This window comes from Muntiacus reevesi, chromosome 19 (genome assembly GCF_963930625.1).
Source record: "Muntiacus reevesi chromosome 19, mMunRee1.1, whole genome shotgun sequence".
Lineage (NCBI taxonomy): Eukaryota > Metazoa > Chordata > Mammalia > Artiodactyla > Cervidae > Muntiacus > Muntiacus reevesi.
Genome location: NC_089267.1, coordinates 8,471,745 through 8,494,011, shown reverse-complemented (window position 1 = coordinate 8,494,011; position 22,267 = coordinate 8,471,745). Strand labels below are relative to the sequence as shown.

The window sequence follows — 22,267 nt, the reverse complement described above, 5'->3', positions numbered from 1 at the left end:
GCTTTCTTATCAGTCCTTTCTACTCTTTGGAACTCTGCCATCTGATTGATATATTACTTCTTTTCTCCTTTCCCTACACTTCTCTTCTTTTCTCAGCTATTTGTAAGGCCTCCTCAGAGAACCATTTTGCCCTTTTGCATTTCTTTTTCTTGGGGATGGCTTTTGATCACTGCCTCCTGTAAAATGTCACAAACCACTGCCCATAGTACTTCAGGCACTCTGTCTACCAGATCTAATTTCTTGAATCTATTTGTTACCCCACTGTACTGGTTCCAAATTGGGAAATGTATATTCCAATATACATCAAGGCTGTACATTGTCACCTTGCTTATTTAACTTTATGCAGAGTACATCATATGAAATACCGGAATGGATGAAGCACAGGCTGGAATCAAGATTGCTGGGAGAAATATCAACAACCTCAGATATACACATGACACCAACCTTATGGTAGAAAGTGAAGAAGAACTAAAGAGCCTCTTGATCAAAGTGAAGAGAAGATTGAAAAAGCTGGCTTAAAACTCAACATTTGGAAAACTAAGATCATGGCATACAGTTCCATTACTACATGGCAAATAGATGGGGAAACTGTGACAGACTTTCTTTTCTTGTGCTCCAAAATCACTTCAGATGGTGACTGCAGACCAAGAAATTAAAACACACTTGATCCTTGGAAGAAAAGCCATGACCAACCTAGATAGTATATTAAAAAGCAGAGACATTACTTTGCTGAAAAAAGGTCCATCTAGTCAAAGCTACAGTTTTTCCAATAGTCAAGTATGGATGTAAGAGTTGGACCATAAGAAAGCTGAACACTGAAGAATTGATGCTTTTGAACTGTGCTGCTGGAGAAGACTCTTGCGAGTCCCTTAGACAGCAAGCAGATCAAACCAGTCAATCTTAGAGGAAATCAGTCCTGAATATTCATTGGAAGGACTGATTCTGAAGTTGAAGCTTGAATACTTTGGCCACCTGATGTGAAGAACTCACTCATTGGAAAAGACCCTGATGCTGGGAAAGACTGAAGGTGGGAGGAGAAGGGGACAACAGAGGATGAGATGGTTGGATGGCATCACCAACTCGATGGACATGAGTTTGAGCAAGCTCCAGGAGTGGGTGATGGTAAGAGTGAACATTAACATTTTAGGAATCAGAGAACTAAAATGGACTGAAATAGGTGAATTTAACTCAGACAACCATTATATCTACTACTGTGGGCAAGAATCCCTTAGAAGAAATGGAGTAGCCATCATAGTCAACAAAAGAGTCTGAAATGCAGTACTTGGATGCAATCTCAAAAACGAAAGAATGGTCTCTGTTCATTTCCAAGGCAAACCATTCATTATTACAGTAATCCAAGTCTATGCTCCGAGCAATAATGTTGAAGAAGTTGAAGTTGAATGGTTCTATGAAAACCTACAAGTCATTCTAGAAGTAACACCCAAAACAGATGTCCTTTTCATTATAGGGAACTGGAATGGAAACGTAGGAAGTCAAGAAATACCTGGAGTAACAGGAAAATTTGTCCCTGGAGTACAGAATGAAGCAGGACAAAGGCTAATAGAATTTTGCCAAGAGAATGTACTGGTCATAGCAAACACCTTCTTCCAACAACACAAGAGAAAACTCTACACATGGACATCACCAGATGGTCAATACAGAAATCAGATTTGATTATATTCTTTGCAGTCAAAGATGGAGAAGCTCTATACAGTCAACAAAGAACAAGACTGGGAGCTGACTGTGACTCAGATCATGAACTCCTGATTGCTAAATTCAGACTTAAATTGAAGAAAGTGGAGAAAACCACTAGACCATTCAGGTATGACCTAAATCAAATCCCTTGCAATTATATGGTGGAAGTGACAAACAGATTCAAGGGATTAGATATGATAGAGAGAGTACCCAATGAACTATGGACAGCGGTTCATGACCTTGTACAAATGAGGCAGTGATCAAGACCATTCCCAAGAAAAAGAAATGCAAAAAGGCAAAATGGTTGTCTGAGGAGGCCTTACAAATAGCTGCAAAAAGAAAAGAAGTGAAATGCAAAGGAGAAAAAGAAAGGTATTCCCATTTGAATGCAGAGTTCCAAAGAACAGCAAGGAGAGATAAGAAAGCCTTCCTCAGTGATCAGTGCAAAGAAACAGAGGAAAACAATAGAATGGGAAAGGCTAGAGATCTCTTTAAGAAAATTAGAGATACCAAGGGAACATTTCATGCAAAGATGGGCACGATAAAGGACAGAGATGGTATGGACCTAACAGAAGCAGAAGATATTAAGAAAAAGTGGCAACAATACACAGAAGAACTATACAAAAAAGATCTTCATGACCCAGATAATCACAATGGTTTGATCACTCACCTGGAGCCAGACATACTGGAATGCGAGGTCAAGTAGGCCTTAGGAAGCATCACTATGAACAAAGCTATTGGAGGTGATGGAATTCCAGTTGAGCTCTTCCAAATCCTAAAAGATGATGCTATGAAAATGCTGCACTCAATATGCCAATAAATTTGGAAAACTTAGCATTGGCTACAGGACTGGAAAGGTGAGTTTTCATTCCAATCCCAAAAAAGGCAATGCCAAAGAATGCTCAAACTACTACATAATTGAACTCATCTCACAAGCTAGAAAAGTAATGCTCAAAATTATCCAACCCAGGCTTCAACAGTACGTGAACCACAAACTTCCAGATATCAAGCTGGATTTAGAAAAGGCAGCAGAACCAGAGGTCAAATTTCCAACATCCACTGGATCATCAAAAAAGCAAGAGAGTTCTAGAAAAACAAATATATCTGTTTTATTGACTATGTCAAACCATTTGACTGTGTGGATCACAACAAACTGTGGATAATTTTTCAAGAGATGGGAATAACAGACCACCTAAGTTGCCTCCTGAGAAGTCTGCATGCAGATCAAGAAGCAACAGTTAGAACTGGACATGAACAAGAGACTCGTTCCAAATTGGGAAAGGAGCACGTCGAGGCTGTATATTGCCACCCTGGTTACTAAACTTATACGCAGAGTATGTCATGAGGAACACTAGGCTGGATGAAGCACAAACTGGAATCAAGATTGCCAGGAGAAATATCAATAACCTCAGATATGCCAATGACACCATCTTTATGGCAGAAAGTGAAGAAGAACTAAAGAGCCTCTTCATGAAAGTGAAAGAGGAGAGTGAAAAAGTTGGCTTAAAACTCAACATTTGGGAAACTAAGATCATGGCAACTGGTCCCATCACTTCATGGCAAACAGATGGGGAAACAATGGAAACAGTGACAGACTTTATTTTCTTGGGCTCCAAAATCACTGCAGATGGTGACTGCACCCATCAAATTAAAAGCTTCTTGGAAGGAACGTTATGACAAACCTAGATAGCATATTAAAAAGCAGAGACATTACTTTGCCAACAATGGTTCATCTAGTCAAAGTTTTGGTTTCCAGTAGTCATGTATGGATGTGAGAGTTGGCCTATGAAATAGATCACCAGTCCAAGTTCGACGCATGAAACAGGGCACTCTAAAATGGTGCACTGGGACAACCCTGAGGGATGGGATGGGTAGGAGGTGGGAGGTTAGTTTAGGATGGGGGACACATGTACACTCATGGCTGATTCATGTCAATGTATGGCAAAATCCACTACCACACTGTAATTTTCCTCCAATTAAGATAAATAAATAAATTAATTTAAAAAAAAAAGAAAGAAAGCTGAGCACTGAAGAATTGATGCTTTTGAATTGTGGTGTTGGAGAAGACTCTTGAGAGTCCCTTGGACTGCAAGGAGATCCAACCAGTCAATCCTAAAGGAAATCAGTCCTGAATATTCATTGGAAGGACTGATACTGAAGCTGAAACTCCAGTACTTTGGTCACCTGATGCAAAGAACTGACTCATTTGAAAAGACCCTGATACTGGGAATGATTGAAGGCAGAGGATAAGGGGACGACAGAGGATGAGATGGTTGGATGGCATCACCGACTCAATGGACACGAGTTTGAGTAAGCTCTGGGAGTTGGTGATGGACAGGAAAGCCTAGCATTCTGCAGTCCATGGGGTCGCAAAGACTCAGACACAACTGAGCGACTGAAATGAACTGAACTGAACTGATCTGAGCCACAGTCAGCTCCCAGTCTTGTTTTTGGTGACTGTATAGAGCTTCTCCATCTTTGACTGCAGAGAATATAATCAATCTGATTTTGGTATTGACCATCTGGTGATCTTCCTATGTAGAGTCATCCCTTGTGTTGTTGAAAGAGAGAGTTTGCTATGATCAGTGCATTCTCTTGGAAAAACTCTGTTAGCCTTTGCCCTGCTTCATTCTGTATTCCAAAGCCAAACTTGTGTGTTACTCCAGGTATTTCTTGGCTTCCTACCTTTGCATTCCAATCCCCTATGATAAATAGGACATCATTTTGTGGTGTTATTTCTAGAAGGTCTTGTAGGTCTTCAGAGAGCCGTTCAGTTTCTACAGCATTAGATGTTGAGGCATAGTCTTGAATTACTGTGATATTGAATGGTTTGCCTTGGAAATGAACAGAGTTCATTCTGTCCTTTTTGTGATTGCACCCAAGCACTGCATTTCGTGCTCTTTTGTTGACTATGAGGGCTACTCCATTTCTTCTAAGGGATTCTTGCCCACAGTAGTAGATATAATAGTCATCTGAATTAAATTCACCCATTCTGGACCATTTTACTTCACTGTTTCCTGAAATGTTAATGTTCACTCTTGTTATCTCCTGTTTGACCACTTCCAATTTACTAACATTCCAGGTTCCTATGCGATATTGTGTACAGCATCGGACTTTCCTTTCACCACCAACAATAACTGGCAGTTGTTTTCACTTTGGATCAGCCTCTTCATTCCTTCTGGAGCTATTTTTCTGCTCTTCTCCAGTAGCATATTGGGCACCTACCAACCTGAGGAGTTCATCTTTCACTATCACATCTTTTCGCCTTTTAATACAGTTCAAGTACGACTTTTCATACTTGTTCCTGATATTAGAGGAAAAGTTTCAACCTTTCAATGTTGATGATGTTAGTTCTGGACTTGTTATGTATGCCATTTATTATGTTGAGGTATGTTTCTTCTATCCTGAATTTGTTGAGGGTTTTTATCATGAAAGGTTTTTTGAATTTTACCAAATGTTTCGTTCTGTATCTACTGAGATGATTATTGATTTTCATCTTTCATTCTTTGAATGTAGTGTAACAAACTATTTGACTTTGTATGTGGAAACCTCCTTGTACTTTAGGGATCACAGTGTATAATCTCTCTAATATGATGTTAAATTCAATTTGCTAGTATTTTGCTGAAAACTGTTGCATCTAGGATATCTGTCTTGAGTTTTGTTATACTTTCTGTATCTGGCTTTGATATAAAGGTCATGTTGCCCTCATGTTCTGAGCATGGAAGTGTTTCCTCCTCTTAAATTCTTTGGAATAATTTGATATTCTTTGGCATTAATTTTTCTTTAAATGTCTGGTATAATTCATCCATAAAACACCTGATCCCAGACTTGTATTTGTTGAGAGGGTTTTGATTAGTGATGCAATTTTTTCACTCATTATTAGCCCATTAAAATTTTCTATTTATTCATGATCCAGCTATCTGGTTTGTGGCTGTATAATTGTTCATAGTAGTCTTTCATAATCCTTTGTGCTTTATATTGTATTATTTGTAATGTTTCCTCTTTTATTTCTGATTTTATATTTAGTTTTTCTCTCTTTTTTTATTGGTTAATCAGCTCTTAGTTTAATTGATCTTTTCTACTGTTTTTCTATTCTCCATTTATGTCTGCTCTGATAATTGTTTTCTTTTCTTTTTAATTCTTCTACTTCTGAACTTTGTTCTTCCTTTCCAAGTTTCTTTATGTACAAAGCTATAGGGTGTTTGAGATCTTTATTTTTTCCTAATTTAGGAATTTAGAGTTATTTATTAGTTATAGCTAATTATCTAAGAATTGCCTTTGCTGGACCCCATAAGTTTTGGTATGTTTTGTTTCCATTTTAAGATATTTTTGTATGCCCTTTTAATTTTTGATCCATTGACTGTTCAGGAGTGAGTTGCTTAATTTTCACATATTTTTGAATTTTCCAGTTTTTCTATATTTACTGATTTCTAGTTTCAGATTTTTTTATTTCACTTGTATATTTTTGCCTCCTTTGTTGAAGATTAACTGACTGTAGGTGTGAGGGCTTATTTTGAGGTTCTGTATTCTGTTCCATTTGCCTATATCCCTGTTTTTGTGCCAATACCATGATGTTTGGATACCTATAGCTTTGTAGTATTATCTGAAGTCTGGGAGGGCTATGTCGCCAGCTTTGTTCTTCTTCCTCAGAGTTGCTTTGACAATTCTGGGTCTTTTATGGCTCCACATAGCTTTCTGGATTATTTGTTTTAGTTCTGTGAAAAATGTTATGGGCAAATTGACAGGGATTGCATTAAATCTGTATATTGCTTTGGGCTGTATGACCATTTTAACAATATCAGTTCTTCCAATAGAAGAGAAATGGATATCTTTCCATTTTTAAAATCATCTTCAATTCCTTTTATCAGTGTCTTATAGATTTCACCATATTGGTCTTTTATCTTCGTGGTTAGGTTTATACCTAAGTAGTTTACTATTTTTTCTGTGATTTTATATGGGATTTTTAAAACTCTCCTTTTCTGGTATTTCACTGCTAGTGTAAAGAAATGCAGTAGATTTCTATATATTAATCTTGTATCCTTTAACCTTGGTGAATTCATTTATCAGTTTTAATAGTTTTTGTGTGAAGTGTTTAGGGTTCTCTGTATAATAGAGTATCATGTCATCTGCATATAATGACAGTTTAACCTCTTCCCTTCCAATCTGGATACGCTTTATTTTTTTTTCTTGTCTGACTGCTGTGACTGAGTCATTCAAAACAATGGTGAATATAAGTAGTGAGAGGGGGCTCCCTTGCTTGTTTTAGAATGTAACAGGAAGAGTTTTAGCTTTTCATTGGTAAGTATTATGTTGGCTGTGGGTTTATCATAAATGACTCTTATTATGTTGAGATATGTTCCCTTTATACCCACTGTAGTGAGAGATTTTATCAAAAGTGAATGCTGAATTTTATCAGATGATTTTCTGTGTCTATTGAGATGATCATGTGGTTTTTGTCTCTTCATTTTCTAATGTGATATATCACATTGGTTGATTTGAGCATGCTGAACCACTCATATGACTCTTATCAAGTTGGTATTTGTCCAACTTGATCATGGTATATGACTCTTCTCAAGTACTGTGGGATTCAGTTTGCTAATATTTTGTTGAGGATTTTTGCATCTATCTTCATCAAAGATATTTCCCTGTAATTTTCTTTTTTTGTAGTATCTTTCTCTGATTTTGGTATCAGAGTGATGGTGGTTTCATAGAATAACTTCAAGAATGTTCCCTCATCTTTAATTTTTTGCAATAATTTAAGAAGGATGAATATAAATTCTTATTTGTATATTTGGTGGAATTTCCCAGAGAGCCATATGGTCCTGGGATTTTGTTTGTAGGAAGTTCTTTTTTTTCATTACATATTCTACTTCACTTCTAGTGGTCAATCTTTTTCAAAGATTTGTTTCTTCTTAACACAGTTTTGGCAGGCTATATGTTTCTAGATACTTGTTTATTTCTTCTAGGTTGTCCAATTTGTTGGCATGTAACTGTTCACAGCATAATGTTATTTTTGTTTGTTTGTTTTTCTGTGGTATTGGTAGTTATTTCTCCTCTTTCACTTCTTTTCTTGATTATTTGGTTCCTATCTGTCTTCTTGTTGGTGAACATGGCTAGAAATTTATTGATTTTGTTTTAAAAAACCCAGCTCTTAGTTTTATTGATCTTTTCTATTATTTTTATCTCAATTTTATTTGTTTATCCTTCTGATATTTATTATTTCCTTCGTACCATTGACTTTGTCCTTCTTTTTATAATTCTTTCAGGTGATAGGTTAGGTTATTTATTTGAGGTTTTCTTGTTTCTTGAAGACAGCCTGTATCACTATGAATTTCCCCATTAGTACAGCTTTTGCTACATCCCCTAAATTTTGTAAGACTGTGTTTTCACTGATGTTTGTCTTGAGTGATTTCCTGTTTCATCATTGATCCATTGGTTTTTTCAGAGCATGTTGATATGCTAATTAGCATGTTAATCTCCTTTTTTTTCCCCTTCTTTTCTTTCTGTGGTTGATTTCTAGTTTCTTACCACTGTGGTCAGAAAAGATGTTGGAAATAACTTACACCCTTATACCCCTTTAAATTTGTTGAAACTTGTTTTATGTCTTAGTACATGGTCTATCCTAGAAAATGTTCCATGTACACTTGGAAAGAATGTGTATTCTGGGTTTTTTTGATGTGGTTTCCTGTAGATATCAATTAAGTCCAGCTGTTCTATTGTGTCATTTAGGATCTCTGTTGCCTAATTGATTTTCTGTCTGGAAGATACATCTTCTGATGTCAGTGCAGTGTTTAAGTATCCCACTATCATTGTATTCCTGTTATTTTTTCCTTTTATGTCTGTTAGTATTTGTTTTACACATTTGGGTGCTCCTATATTGGCATATATGTTAATAAGTATAATATCTTCTTGTATTGACCCCTTTATCAGTATCTAATGTCATTCTTTGTCCTTTGTTATTCACTTTGATCTAAAGTTTATTTTGTCTGATGTGAGTATTGCTATCTTTGTTTTTTGTTGTTTTCATTCTCATGAAATATCTTTCCCCACCCCCTCACTTATCAATATAGCATCTTTAACCCTAAAGTGAGTCTCCTGTAGCAACATATTGAAGATACTTCTTTTTTTTTTTAATCCAACCTTCCACTCAATGTCTTTTGACTGGAGCATTTAGTTCATTGACATTTAAAGTAATTATTGATTAGATGTATTTATTGTCATTTTAAACCTTATTTTCCAGTTGATTTTTCAGTTCTCTCTGTTTCTTTCCTTTTGTGGTTTGATGGTTTTCTCTTGAATTATGCTTGAGATTCTTTCTTCTTGCTTTGTGAATCTGTTGAATGTTTTTGATTTGTGGCTACTCTGGTTTTCAAGTATGTTAACCCAGAATTTTATCTGCTTGCATTAGACTGATAGTTGTATAAGTTCAGGCATATTCTTAAAAAAAAACTACAGCCTTTACTTCCTTATTCTGCATTTTTTGATTTTTAAATCCTATTTTATATCATCATGTTTACTTTTTTTCTGTTAATTGTAGTCATAGTTGCTTTAATAAAATTTTTATTGTTTTAAATCTATGTACTAGTTTCTTAAAGTGATGTTTAATCCTTTTATTAAATTGGCCTATCCCACTGTGGTTTTACCCTTTCTTACATATTCTTGCTTCTCTTCTATTTAGAGAAGATCTTTCATTATTTTTTAGGATAGACTTAATGTTATATTCTTGTAGTTTTTGCTTGTCTGAGGCATTCTTTGTTTCTCATTCTATACTAAGTGATAATCTTAAAGGGGAGAGTATCCTAGGTTGCAAGTTCTCCCCTTTCAGAACTTGGAATATATATTGCAAAATATATATTTTCTGTAGAGAAATTTTCTGCAAATTTTCTGTAGAGAAATCAACCTGTGGGGTTCCCTTGTAACTGACTCTTTGTTTTTCTTTTCCTTACTTTTGAATCCTCTTTAACTTTTGTCATTTTAATTATGATATGTTTTGGTGTGGGCCTATTGGGTTAATCTTGTTCAGGACCCTCTCCACTTTCTATACCTGCATATCTGTTTTCTTCTTTAGGTTTGGAAAGTGTTCAGCCATAATTTCTTCAAATACTTTTTTGATCCTCTTCTTTTTTTCCCTTCTGGGACCCCTATTGTGTATAGGTTGGCATGCTTTAAATGACTCCACAGATCTCATATGCTGCTTTCATTTTTTGTTTCCATTTGTCTTTCTGTCTGTTGTCCTGAATGGTGTGATTTTCATTATTCTATCTTCCAGATCACTTATTTGTTCTTCTGCATTATTTAGTCTGCTTTCAGTTCTGTTTTTCTGTTCGCAATTGAGTTGTCTAATTTTGATTGTTTCCTCTTTATAGTTTCCAGTTCCTTGTTACAGTGACCTGCATTTCTACCGAAAATCTTAATTCCTTTAGCATTTTTATTACTTTTTTTTCAACTCAGGATCTAATATACTGAAGAGGTCTGTTTCATTGATTATTTTTAGGGGATGTTGCTTGTTCTTTTTATTGAGACTAGTTCCTTTGCTTCTTCATTTTACTTACACTTCTGTGACTCTACGAATTTAGAAGAAATAGTTACTACCGTGGTCTTGAGGACTGTTTTTATGTGGGAGCATCCCTATATAGACTATGTGAGTCTAACATCTTTGTCTTGAGAGCTGTCTTTGCTATGGATGCCTCTCACATCTTTGCCCAGAGTGTGCTGGCCGTTATCCCCTTGATAGAGGTTATGACCGGTGTTGTGTGGAGATCCTGCACTGGACATTGGGCAGCGCCTCCTCTTCTCTCTGTGACTGTCACAGCCTTGTTGGGGATGGGGTCTACTTTCCAGTTGTTGCAGTAGAAGCCCTGAAGTTTGTGTGTGAGAAGGCTCTGCTGCTCTTGAGTTTGTGCTCTGTAGTGAGGAGATGAGTGCTGAACAAGAGAGGCTCATATGCTCACAGCGAATGTATGCACCACCTAAGCAGGCGTCCGGGGTTCTGCTTAGAAGCGGCCCACGTGGCTTTCCTTTCTCTGCTGTGTTTGTCCCTGACCTAGTGTAAGGCTGGCCCTGTGGATCAGGGTATTGTGGCTGCAGAAACTGAAGTGGTTGAGCTGCCACCTGAGACCTGAGCTGCCTCTGTGGTAGGGCTCTCCCAGGGCCTGCCCCCCAGATTCTAGCTTCAGGCTTTGTGTGAGGTGGGTGAAACTGGAGCACTCCTGCTGGGAAAGGAACCACTGCAAGCTTCTCCCTAGGGCCTGTCCACTGGAGACATGTGATTCTGTGGATTATGCCCTCACCTGATACGCACGCCAACAAAGTCTGCTGCTGCAGGACCCCCTGACCCCCACATGTCCCTGCTGTGACAGCACTGATTATGGCCTCAGATATCAGCCTCTTCCCCATAGTGTGTGTACTCACAAAGCCTGCCGGTGGAGCTGGGCCCTGCCACAAGCAGACCAACAGTGGGCTTTCTAATGGTAAATCCACACCCTGCCATGTGTGTGCCAACCACAGGCTCTGCTCCCCAGGTGCTGCAGTAGAAGCCCTGAAGGTTGCATTTCAGAAGTCCCTTAAGTTGGTGCTCTGTCCCAAGGAGGTGAGTGCCGAAGCAACAGAGACCCACGTGGTCACTGTGAACCTATGCGCCACTTGTGCAGGCACCCCCGGTTCTGCGCAGAAGCAGTTCAAGTCGCATCCTTTCCTCTGTTGTGCTTGTCCCTGGCCTAATATAAACCTGCCCTGGAGGTTAGGCCTGGACTACACTCCTGCCCTCTGGGCTGTTTCTGCACATCTAGACTGAGTCCGTTCCCAGCATCCATCCACAGAAGCCCAAGTTTCAGCAGCTGCCCACTCAATGTACTAGCAGCTCCACCTGAAGGACATATAAGGTTGGGAAGTGCACTGAGGTGGCCGCCATCAGAGCCAGTGTCTCTGTCCTGACAGCTAACAAGCCAGCACATGCAGACTCCTCATGGGCAGAGTCCAGGCCCCTCCAGATCCTCCATCTGGCCAAATGGACCTCCCAGCCAGTGAAGGGGGTTCCCCAGGGGAGGGGTCACCTGTAGGGACTTTTTTCTTTCACAGCTTACTCCCAGGGGCACTGGTTCTGCTCCAGTGCCTTTTTGTTACCCTACCAGTTGTGTGGGGATCTTTCTTGCAGCTTTGGTTGTGTAAGAGGTCTTCTGCTAGTTTTCAATGACAATTTTACCACATGTAGATGTCTTTTTGATGTGTTTTAGAAGATGGTAAGCTGCACATCCTTCTAATTCACTCTCTTTACCTCCCATTTTGGAGTCTTTTTCATGTCTTTAGATAAGTATGAAAATCAGCTTGTACTCTTTGGTGTCTGGCCACTGAATAGTGCAAAGAGACATCTAAAGGGTGTTACTTGGCAGAAAGATGTCAATTGTCACTGACATTGATATCGTCCAATGTAATATTCTGGCTGAGGGGCCAAATTTGCTTATCAGGTGAAATGATACAGACAGACTGCATTTCAGTCTTCAAACACAAGTTGCAAATGACTGTGTAATCAGATAACTACATGGAATGATTGAGCACATAACTCAGTTGAACAAAAATAAACATGTGATTTAAATAAAATGAGCAAAATTTAAATCACTGCCAAATAATTTAAGAAATAAACTCCACAAATTATAAAAAATTGAATAATATGCAGTTAAATCCTCCTCTCAAATAGTTTTTATTCCTATTTTGAAAATCAAAGCTTTAAGCACAGAATTCCACTCTAAATTGAATTTGGTTATTCCTAAGAAAGTCATTTGTTTGTTTCCTTAGATTTTCCATTTATGAAGAAATATTTGCATTCTAAGTGAGCACTGCAAAGATTATTTGCGTAAGACAATATTAACATAGTGTTCAGAATGATATTTTCAAGTACAAAGATAAATATAAATGTTACCAAAGCCACACAGCCTTTGCAAGTCCTGTGCTGCCCTAATGGGAGGGCCCTCATCCAGATGCTAGAAGATTCCTTTAAACTTGGCCTTCTATGATCAGGATAGGGCTCAGGAAACTGATGATTTAAATTCTTAATTTATGTCATTAGCCAATATCAACATAAAATCTGAGAGGCCTCAAGCTACACATGATCTTAGTTAAACATCTTTCTTCTTTTCCATTAAGTTTAGTGTCATTCTCAGACCAAATCTTTAACTTAAATGAGAAACCTTAATGGCCTATGAAGAAAATCTATAACAGTAAATCGTATCCAAATATGAAAGCATTACATATTTATGACTAAATGTTTAATAAATGATGAACCATTTAATTGAGAGCAATGCCATTATGTGGACATTATAAACTTTTCTCATAAATCTGTCACTGAAATATATCTATTTTATCATTTTCAAATCTTAGAAGCAACTCACATAGGAAAAAGCAATGGGCTTGAATGGGTTTTGGCGAAAGTAACAATCAGTTTAAACAGGTAGCTATTTTTACACATTGGGTGATTATAGTTTATTCTTTTATAGTTTTTAGAGTAAGAAGAACTGTCTCTGCTTCCATTTCCAACTTTAAATGTCATGTTAAGAATGTATAATCAAACCCTTAAGGGGAAATATTATGAACCATATGGAGGGTGAAGAAAATTGCTTAGGTTAAGTACCGCTTTCAGACTTTTCTAGTGACTGCCTGCATGACCTCAGGTTAAGCCCTTCACTGCTATGGGTAGAAAGAAGCTCCATCTTTAAAATATGGAGGTTTGCTTAGATCTACTTTGAAGTCACTTTGAGTTCTCAAAATATCCAATAGCTTAAATTCTGGTATAGTCATGATGTACTGTGAGTAGTCAACAGGGTAACATATTTCAGTGATGAATTTTTATTTCAAGAATACTTACAGTTAAGGCTGGTGGTCCTGGCGGTCCCATATCTCCCTAAAGGATGAAAGAAAAGCTGCAATTACCAATAGTCCCTTCTTGCTCACATTATTTACAAATTTTATGAATGGATCAAGGCAATATCTAGATAAATATGGGCAGAAAGAAAAGTAGAATTTTATCTTGATAACGTGTCTTCACAATGAAAAATTTATCACATGCTTTTAGCTATCATGATGTAAAAATCACCTTGTGCATCCCCATGCTTTCTGCAGCAGCAGAACTTGTTTTGAAAAGCTAAAATAATCTAATTTCTATTCTTTTGTCTACTAATCCAAAATTAGAGTATCTCTTCAAATATGGTTACTTGCCAATGGAGCAGCTGGGAAGTGCCACAATGACAGATTATATTTCTGACAAAGTTAGCACAGTAATAATAAGTGGGTCAGCAAAAATAATAAGTGGGTCTCCCCACTTTACGTGTTCAGCAGCCCCATTGCCTCTTATAAAGCTTTGCTGAACTGGCCTTGCACTTGCGAACATTTGTAAGAGGCTTTACGTATAGTCATGAAATTTTAAATACTAATGTTGCTTTGCTGACCATTACATGAATACAAATTACCAGGTATATATATTGAAAAACTATTCAAAATCTAAAGAATATGGTTAACCTAAATGTTTATTATTTTTCAATTTATAAATATGTCACCTACATGCTTTATTGTATCAGCATATGTATTTATTTCATGGGAACTCTTGGTCATTAAGATCAAGCATCACAGAGAGAGGCAAGACAGGGGTAGGGAATTAAGAGGTACAAACCACTATGCACAAAGTAAATAAGCTACAAGGATATATTGTACAACAGAGGGAAGATAGCCAATATTTTATAATAGCTTTAAATGGAATATAAGCTATAAAAATTTTGAATCACTATGCTGATTCAAAATGAATCATTGTGCTGATTAGTATACCTGAAACTAATAAAATATTGCAAATTAAACTATACTTCAATAAAAAAAAATTAAGGACTTTCCTGGTGGCTCAGAAGGTAAAGAATCTGCCTGCAATGCAGGAAACCCTGGTTCAGTCTCTGGGTTGGGAAGATCCCCTGAAGAAGGCAATGGCAACCCACTTCAGTATTCTTGCCTGGAGAATCCCATGGACAGAGGAGTCTCATGGGCTAGAGTCCATGGGGTAGCAAAGAGTTGGACACAACTGAGCAACTAACATTTTCACTTTTTCAATAAAAAATGAATACTTTTTTAAAAGGTAAGTCTTAGAATGTTACATTTGACAATTAGAGACCCTCCATCTCATCAAATCCCCTCATTTTGTAGATAAATATATTGAACCCCAGAGTGCTGATGGTGAATTAAATAAAGTTATTGCATAAAGAAAAAAAAAATGAAGTATTGCTGCCATAACCCCTCTTCAAGTGGACACCATGGAATCAACACTGTGTGGCAGGGTGCACTGGATATTGTAGTCTCATGTGGGAGTCACTCTACAACATTCGCTTTTCTCACTTAACAAAATCACCTGAAAACTGAAGACTCAGCCTGTGTAATCATTATTTTGGGAACTACTGAATAAAAATAACCAACAGTTGTGAAAGGACATTGATGAAGTTTAAGTTAGTCACTGGGGACCAGTTTTCAGTCAACTTTATTTCAAAGGTAAATACTGGAGACAGACAAAGATTTCTAAACATGCTGAGAATGGAGAACAACATATAGCGCAAGATGCCCATATGTACAACTGTCATCAAACTAGGATCACCCAGTGACCTTACTCCAAACAACTCTTGCTTTTACTGTCTCATAATTTTCTTTTCAAGGTCCCTGCCAATAGGCCACTATAAAATGACATGAGAAAATGTGGCAGGAAGAGGGGCATTCAGATTAAGACTGAGATGCACAATTAACCTCTTTCCCCACAAAGGCCACCTGCTTCACCATGGTAGCATCTCAGAGCTACTGGCAGAGTTCCCCAGTGCAGGACATAACTGCGAATTTGCGATGGAATGAATACTTAATGGTGTTGAGAGAGGGAGAAAAAAGGGAAATCTTATAAACAAATTACTGTTGACTAGCAATTGTGTATTTAGTCTCTTCAAACTAACTGAATGAACCAAAAGGCTTTTCTTGTTCAGTTTTTTTTTTAAACATAATAGCCTTTGGTTAATTTTAACGAAGTTATATTTTGGCTGTTAAACGGGATCAGTGAAAAGTCAGTGCATAGGTTCTCAGGGTTTTCTTGAGAAAAGACTAGGCAAATACAGTACCTTTTCTCCTTTTGGGCCAGGGGGACCACGAGGACCCAAGTCACCTTTCACACCCTGTACAAAGAACACAACCAATGTGATTTCTATACACAGAAAGTTCACAGAAAGCTTCAATTTCTGACAAGTTATTAGTCGAAATTTAAAATCATAATTTACTGTATTTACTCCCAAACCCCATTCTTCAGTGTGTGGTATAGAAAAACTGGCACTAAAATGATATACAACATCTGTGCTATGGTGGGTACAGATACATTAAGTCAGTGCAAGGCCGCAATACTGCATATTAGTACAACTTTGCTTCCTGCTAAAATTACATTAATTCACCATCTGGGAGAGCATCATCTAAAGATCTATAAGCTTTTAAGTATCCACTTTGGCTTAAATTTGTCGATCTTGTAAATATCTCTGATTTAGTATTGATTTGGCTTTTTTAAAGCTTGCCCCTAAAATTCAAGGTTTAAATAAAAAACATTTTTTGTCTATATGGAGAAATCTAATTGTGAGGGGAAAAGGGATGAAGAATATATTCTTTTTCCATCCCTCATAAAGTTGGGGCTAAAATGCAGTCTCTCTCCTGTTTTAAAGCCTGGTTTGTTTCTCTAATTCTTATTTCTTTTTTTTTTAACCTGGATTTATAAAGACAGCAGTAAAACTATATAAGACATAGCATATCTGATAAACATATTCATGAGTCTTCTGGACTGTTGGGTGTTTTAGTGGGCATCTGGCTGATCTGACTCAGAATTTGACAGCTGTCAGGAATACCACAATAGGTTTCACTGGAGATCAGTGCTACAGCTGAACGTTTTCAGTGCAAATAAGAAGAAAAGACATGCATGTTCTGTGTGGTAGACAGGAAAAATACTTTTTCTCATCCTTAACACACTGGATGAGGGAAGAACAATAACAGAAAAAAATATTCTGAAGCCACAGAGTACACAGTAAATCCAGGCATCTTACTGTTCCCAATTGAGGAATCCAGCTCTTACTGCTCTGACATTTTACAGTGAATAAACAATGCCAAATGCTATCCCGTGTAGCTACCCAATATAGAAGCTGATGATGAATTTAAAGGAACAAATGAAAACCAGATATTTAAAATAATCTTGTTAAAACTTGTTACCTTGTGAAAACTGCAGTCTTATACTTTAAGAAAAAAATTTAATAGATGAAAATACCTAATTGGTTAAAAAAGAAAAAATCAAAACACCTTTGTGGTTTCATAAACTCCTTCATGAATAAAATTCATAGCTATGCTTTCTTCCTTTATTACCTATGGGTATTTATAAAACAAAGATGAGTGAAGAATTAAATTATAAATGAAATGTGATATTCTCTTATTATTTGAAATATCCATTCCTTTCCAAATCAAGCAACACATACTCTGTTTATACATGCCTCTGGAGTAAAACTTGGCACCAACATACTCTGAACACTTGCAGAAAGAAAATGGCCATTTCTGTGAATCAAGTTTATTCTTAGTTCACTCATCTATTTATTCAGTGGACATTTATTGGATACCCTCCGTACAGTCACCACTACAATCATCAGATCTGCACTGCCCAATATGTAGCCCAGGGCCCCATGTAGCTTTTCACCCTTGAAATGTGACTGGTCTGAAAAGATAACATGCACATGGGATTAAATAAGATATATTATTAAAATTATTTTCACCTGCTTCTTTTTACTTTTTAAAATGTGGCTATGAGAAAGTATAGCATATTTATATTTGTCTTAAAATTGTATTTAAAATCTATTATATACATTTAGTATTATATAATATATATTTTATTTACATTAGATAGTGTTATTGAGAGACATTAAAAAAAGAACAAGAAGTTCAAAAAGACTCTCTCACTAAGCAAACTTGAGTCGGGTTCCTCTGAGCCCTCTCCTTGACTTGGCCTCAATCCTGGCCCCTGTCCATCCATGGCCTGCCTGGCCCAGTTTTAGCAAGAATCTTGTTAAGTCAGTTTAGAGAGAATCCCTCAGCCTTGATGTCTGTTCTTAGCAGTATTCCATTCAATGACCACACCTCTCTATTCCTTGGCTATAGATCCCCAGTCATTCTTGTTGTATTCAGAGTTGAGGTCAATCTCTCTTCCCCATTGTAATACTCATATTGTGGTAATATTGAATAGAACTCTTCTTTACCATTTTAGGGCTTCTCTGGTGGCTCAGAGAGTAAACAATCCACTTGCAATGCAGGAGACCCAGGTTTGATCCTTGGGTTGGGAAGATCCCCTGAAAAAGGAAGTGGCAACCCACTCCAGTATTCTTGCCTAGAGAATTTCATGAGCAGAGGAGCCTGGCAGGCTACTGTTCATGGGGTTGCAAAGAGTCAGACACAGCTGAGCGACTAACACTTTCACTACTTTTTCACCATTTTAGTAAGTGTCAGAGTGATTTTTCCCTTAGCAAAGTCAGACTTCCTGCCGCAGTGGAGTTCATGGTGTAGAGGAGGGTGACTGACCATGACCAGGTCCACAGGGTGAATGTGCTGAGGGCAGGGCAGTGGGGGTAGCGGCTGCAAACGGCCTCTGTGAGGAGGGAGTGTTTGCTGTTGTCTAGGATCCAGCCTTGCACAGATCCTGGGAAACAGTGCTGGGGGAGGGGTAAGGGGCCAGCAAGCACAACAGCCCCTGGATGGAAGGAGGGTCATGAGCAAGTGAGGAGGCGAGGGGTGGCACGTGAACTCAAGGGTAGTCAGGGGTCAGGGCACATAGAGAATTGTAAACTGTGGAGAGAAGGCAGGGTTTTATCTAAGAGCAAGGGGAAGCCATTTAGGGTTTGATGGTGTTTCCCGAAAAAGAGAGTTTTGACTACAACATGAAAATAGATTGCAGGCAGAAAGGGCAGAAGCAGAAAGAGGCTCTCATAGCTTTGCAGGCAAGAGAACAAGATGTCCAGAAGTGGGAACGGATTTGCAAATGCTGGAGGTGGGCCCTGGGAAAGGAGGGCCCAAGGCTGATTTGTACTTGGCTTCAGTGACTGGCTAGGAGGCTGGGCTGTTTACTAAGCTGAGAAGTGTATTAAAGAGGGGTCTTTTCTCTTCTTGCTGGTAGAACATCATCTGGCGGGGGGAGGGAGACATGAAGAAAGAAATAGCTGAGAAAGACAGTGAATATTCATTTCTGTAACAGATATGGAGCATCTATACACATGCAAGACAGAACCCTGTATTATCATGAACAGATGAGTAGGAAGACATTGTTTTTAATAATGGGAAGGAATATGAAACACAATATTCAGGAAAATGATTAACTCTGGAGTGGGCATGGCATTATGTTGAGTTCTGAGTACATTCTACGATTCACAATCATCATATATGTTACACGTTAGAAAATACTATTTGAAGTATAAACTAATACATTAAAAATTTTTAGCACTCCTACCTGACAGACTAACTGTAATTGCAACTTCTGGAGAAGGGACTTATGTGCCGTAAAGCAAGTACCTGAACTATCCCTGGTTCAATCATCTATGGTCAGGGACAAGATGAGGTAATAGAGCAACCGGCCACAGGCTGACATAAACTCTGAGGATCATGATAAATGTGCCAGCAGGCATGCAGGGAGCAGGTCCCGGAGACGCCTAATTCTCTAGAAGATGCTCATGACTTCAGACATGTCGAGTTCAGAAGAGTCAATAAAGGATTCATGCATTTTTCTCAAGTAAGTTACTTAAGTTTCCCTATAAAATAGGTATAAGTAATTGTTGTCTTTATGGAAGCAACCTAAATGTCCATCAACAGATGAATGAACGAAAATATGGTACATCTATATAATGGAAGACTCCTCAGTCATAAAAAAGAATGAAATAAGGCCATGTGCAACAACATGGATGGACACAGACTGTCACACTGAGTGAAGTTAAGTCCAAACCAGAAAGCCCACTACCATATGATGTCACTTACCTGTGAAACCTAAAATATGACACAAATAAACCTACCTGGGAAACAGAATCACAGACATAGAGAACACACTGGTGGTGGCCAGTGGAGAGGGGGCTGGAGGAGGGTGGGGTTAGCAGATATAAGCTTTTTATATATAAAATGGATTAAAAAACAAGGTTTTACTATGTAGCACAGAGAACTGTATTTCTATGATAAACTGTAATGGAAAAGAATATATATACATATATATATATAACAATGCATATATGCATATAACTGAATCACTTTGTACAGCAGTAATTAATAGAACATTGTGAATCTACTATACTTCAACAAAAGATAATATCTGTCTTGAAAAGTTGTTCTGACACTCATATGTTTAAAAATACTTGACACATCTAAGGTACTTGATAAATGTTGCTTGTGCTTTTCAAGCTGAATTCCAAGGGATACTTAATTGTTCTGTCCAGTTGTGCAGCCAGTTTGATGGACATGTAACAACTGTCCTTTCACTCACATAGAATAAAATGCAATTGGGAAGCACTGCACTCATCAAGCCTCTGCTTTTGTCACTGGCCACTGAAGTGCATCCATGGAGCTCATGTACCATGTTGTTAAGGTCACGGCATCATAACAGGCTCTATGAAGCAGATCAGTAATGTTTTTCTCAAGTGTAATTTTTCTCTTCATGTGACACTAGTGTTGCTATCAATGGCTATTCAGTACTGGAGAAAAAAAGACAAAGCACTCACCATAAAGCATACAGAATCTAATGCATCAGACTCTGAATTTAATAATGAATAAGACAGGCATCTATTACCACTGTTCTCTATAAAATGTTTGTAGATAAGGATGCTCAAAAGCACAGTAGTGGGCTCTGTATGTTATGAGAGACAGGTACCCTTATCCAAATGCAAGATTAACTTACTTACAAAACAAGAGACAGATTCAGAGAAACACAGACATAGAAAACAAACATGGTTACCAAGGGAGAAGGGGTGGAGGGATGAATTAGAAGTTTGGGATTAAAATATATGAAATAGATAATTAACAAGGGCCTACTGTATAGCACGGGGAACTCCACTCAGTATCTTGTGATAACCTATAATGGAAATGAATCTAAAAAATGATATATCTGAATCACTGGATACCTAAAACTGACACAGCATTGTAAATCAACCATATTTCAATAAAAATTTTAAATGCACAATGAAAGCTGAAGGACAGTATTGCAACTAGTTATAAAAGCACATAGACTATGAATTAACTTTCATTGGAAAAGCTACTTACAAACAGTATGTAGCATTTTTAAAGATCATTTGATACAAAGTAATGGTATTTGTTAAAAACATTTACCCATGTATTCATCATTTTCCCCATCCTCTATTGACTGCTTCTCTTCCCTAGCAATGGCACCAGCTGTCAGCAGCCAATATTGCAGCTTTGTGATTCCAACATTTTTGTATTCAGTATACAGATTGCATTGGTGTAAGGAGATTAACGTGACAATTTTAGAAACATCAGATGCTATAATTCTGATAAGAGTTGTTTGAAAGACAATAATAAAGTTGCAGAGGAAGAGACTAAACTGAATGATTGAAATTCACTTTTCCAAGATTACATAAGTCCACAAAAAATAAATTAAAAGATCTATCTCTATCTATTAGAAAAAACATGTTTCCTAACCCAGTTTCTAATACTAGCAAATGTTCATATAGCTCTTCTGTATGCAAGACTCTAACTTAAATGCTTTATGTTTGATGACCCCTTTAATCCTAAAAAAAAAGACTATGAGTTAAGTGCTCATAATATTATCATTCTATTGTGCAAATGAAGAAATAGGCACATAGAGAATATATAATGTGCTAATTAGTACACCAGGTGGGCAGTGGCAGAGCTGGAATGTGAGCCCAGATTGTTGGTTTCAATGATCACATTAACTTTATGAGATGCTCCCTCAAGTGTGTTCTCAGATGCCAATGTTGAACATATCTCATGGTAGGTCACAGTCAAAATCATTTAATTACAAACTGGAATGTGTGAAAAGTCGAGGTCTTATATTTTGAAGGCTAAATTCTAGCAACTCAAAATTTTGACAATTGCAATATGTGTGATATGTGATATGCATTATTTAAAATATAAGGTAAATATGAGTCCAATACCCCAGTGCCATGAGGATCAATCAAAGTTCTAACACACACACACACACACACACACACACAGTCAAGAATGCGTTGAGAAAGATATCAAAGCAATTTTTTTGCCCTAATGATTAAGAGTTGTTACTGCTGAGCATGAAGGATGCTATACATTCTGCTCTTGCAACACAGTCCCATGAGGCAGAGTACCATCTTGACCAAAATGCAAGTGTCCCATTAAGAAAGCTGAACTGCTGCATACTTCCCTTTAAAGGAGGGAAGGATATAAACTAAAGGAGGTTTACATTTTCCAAAGTGAGCTTGTCCACTATGTGTTAAAGCTGGCACAGAAGAAATGATTACCAAAAGGTACATTTTTATCAATATATGTTTAATATATAAGAATAAAGAGCATA

The 22,267-nt window shown here is 37.5% G+C and overlaps 1 protein-coding gene across 1 annotated transcript in view; it reads right to left on the bottom strand.

The window, feature by feature from the left end:
* Positions 1-22,267, bottom strand: part of COL19A1 (collagen type XIX alpha 1 chain) — a 401,244-nt gene that overhangs the window by 209,564 nt on the left and 169,413 nt on the right. The window contains exons 13-14 of the mRNA XM_065911832.1: positions 15,819-15,872; positions 13,553-13,588 (exon numbers count right to left, since the gene is read on the bottom strand). Of these exons, the coding sequence (XP_065767904.1) occupies positions 13,553-13,588; positions 15,819-15,872 (90 nt within the window). The remainder of the gene's footprint in view (positions 1-13,552; positions 13,589-15,818; positions 15,873-22,267) is intronic.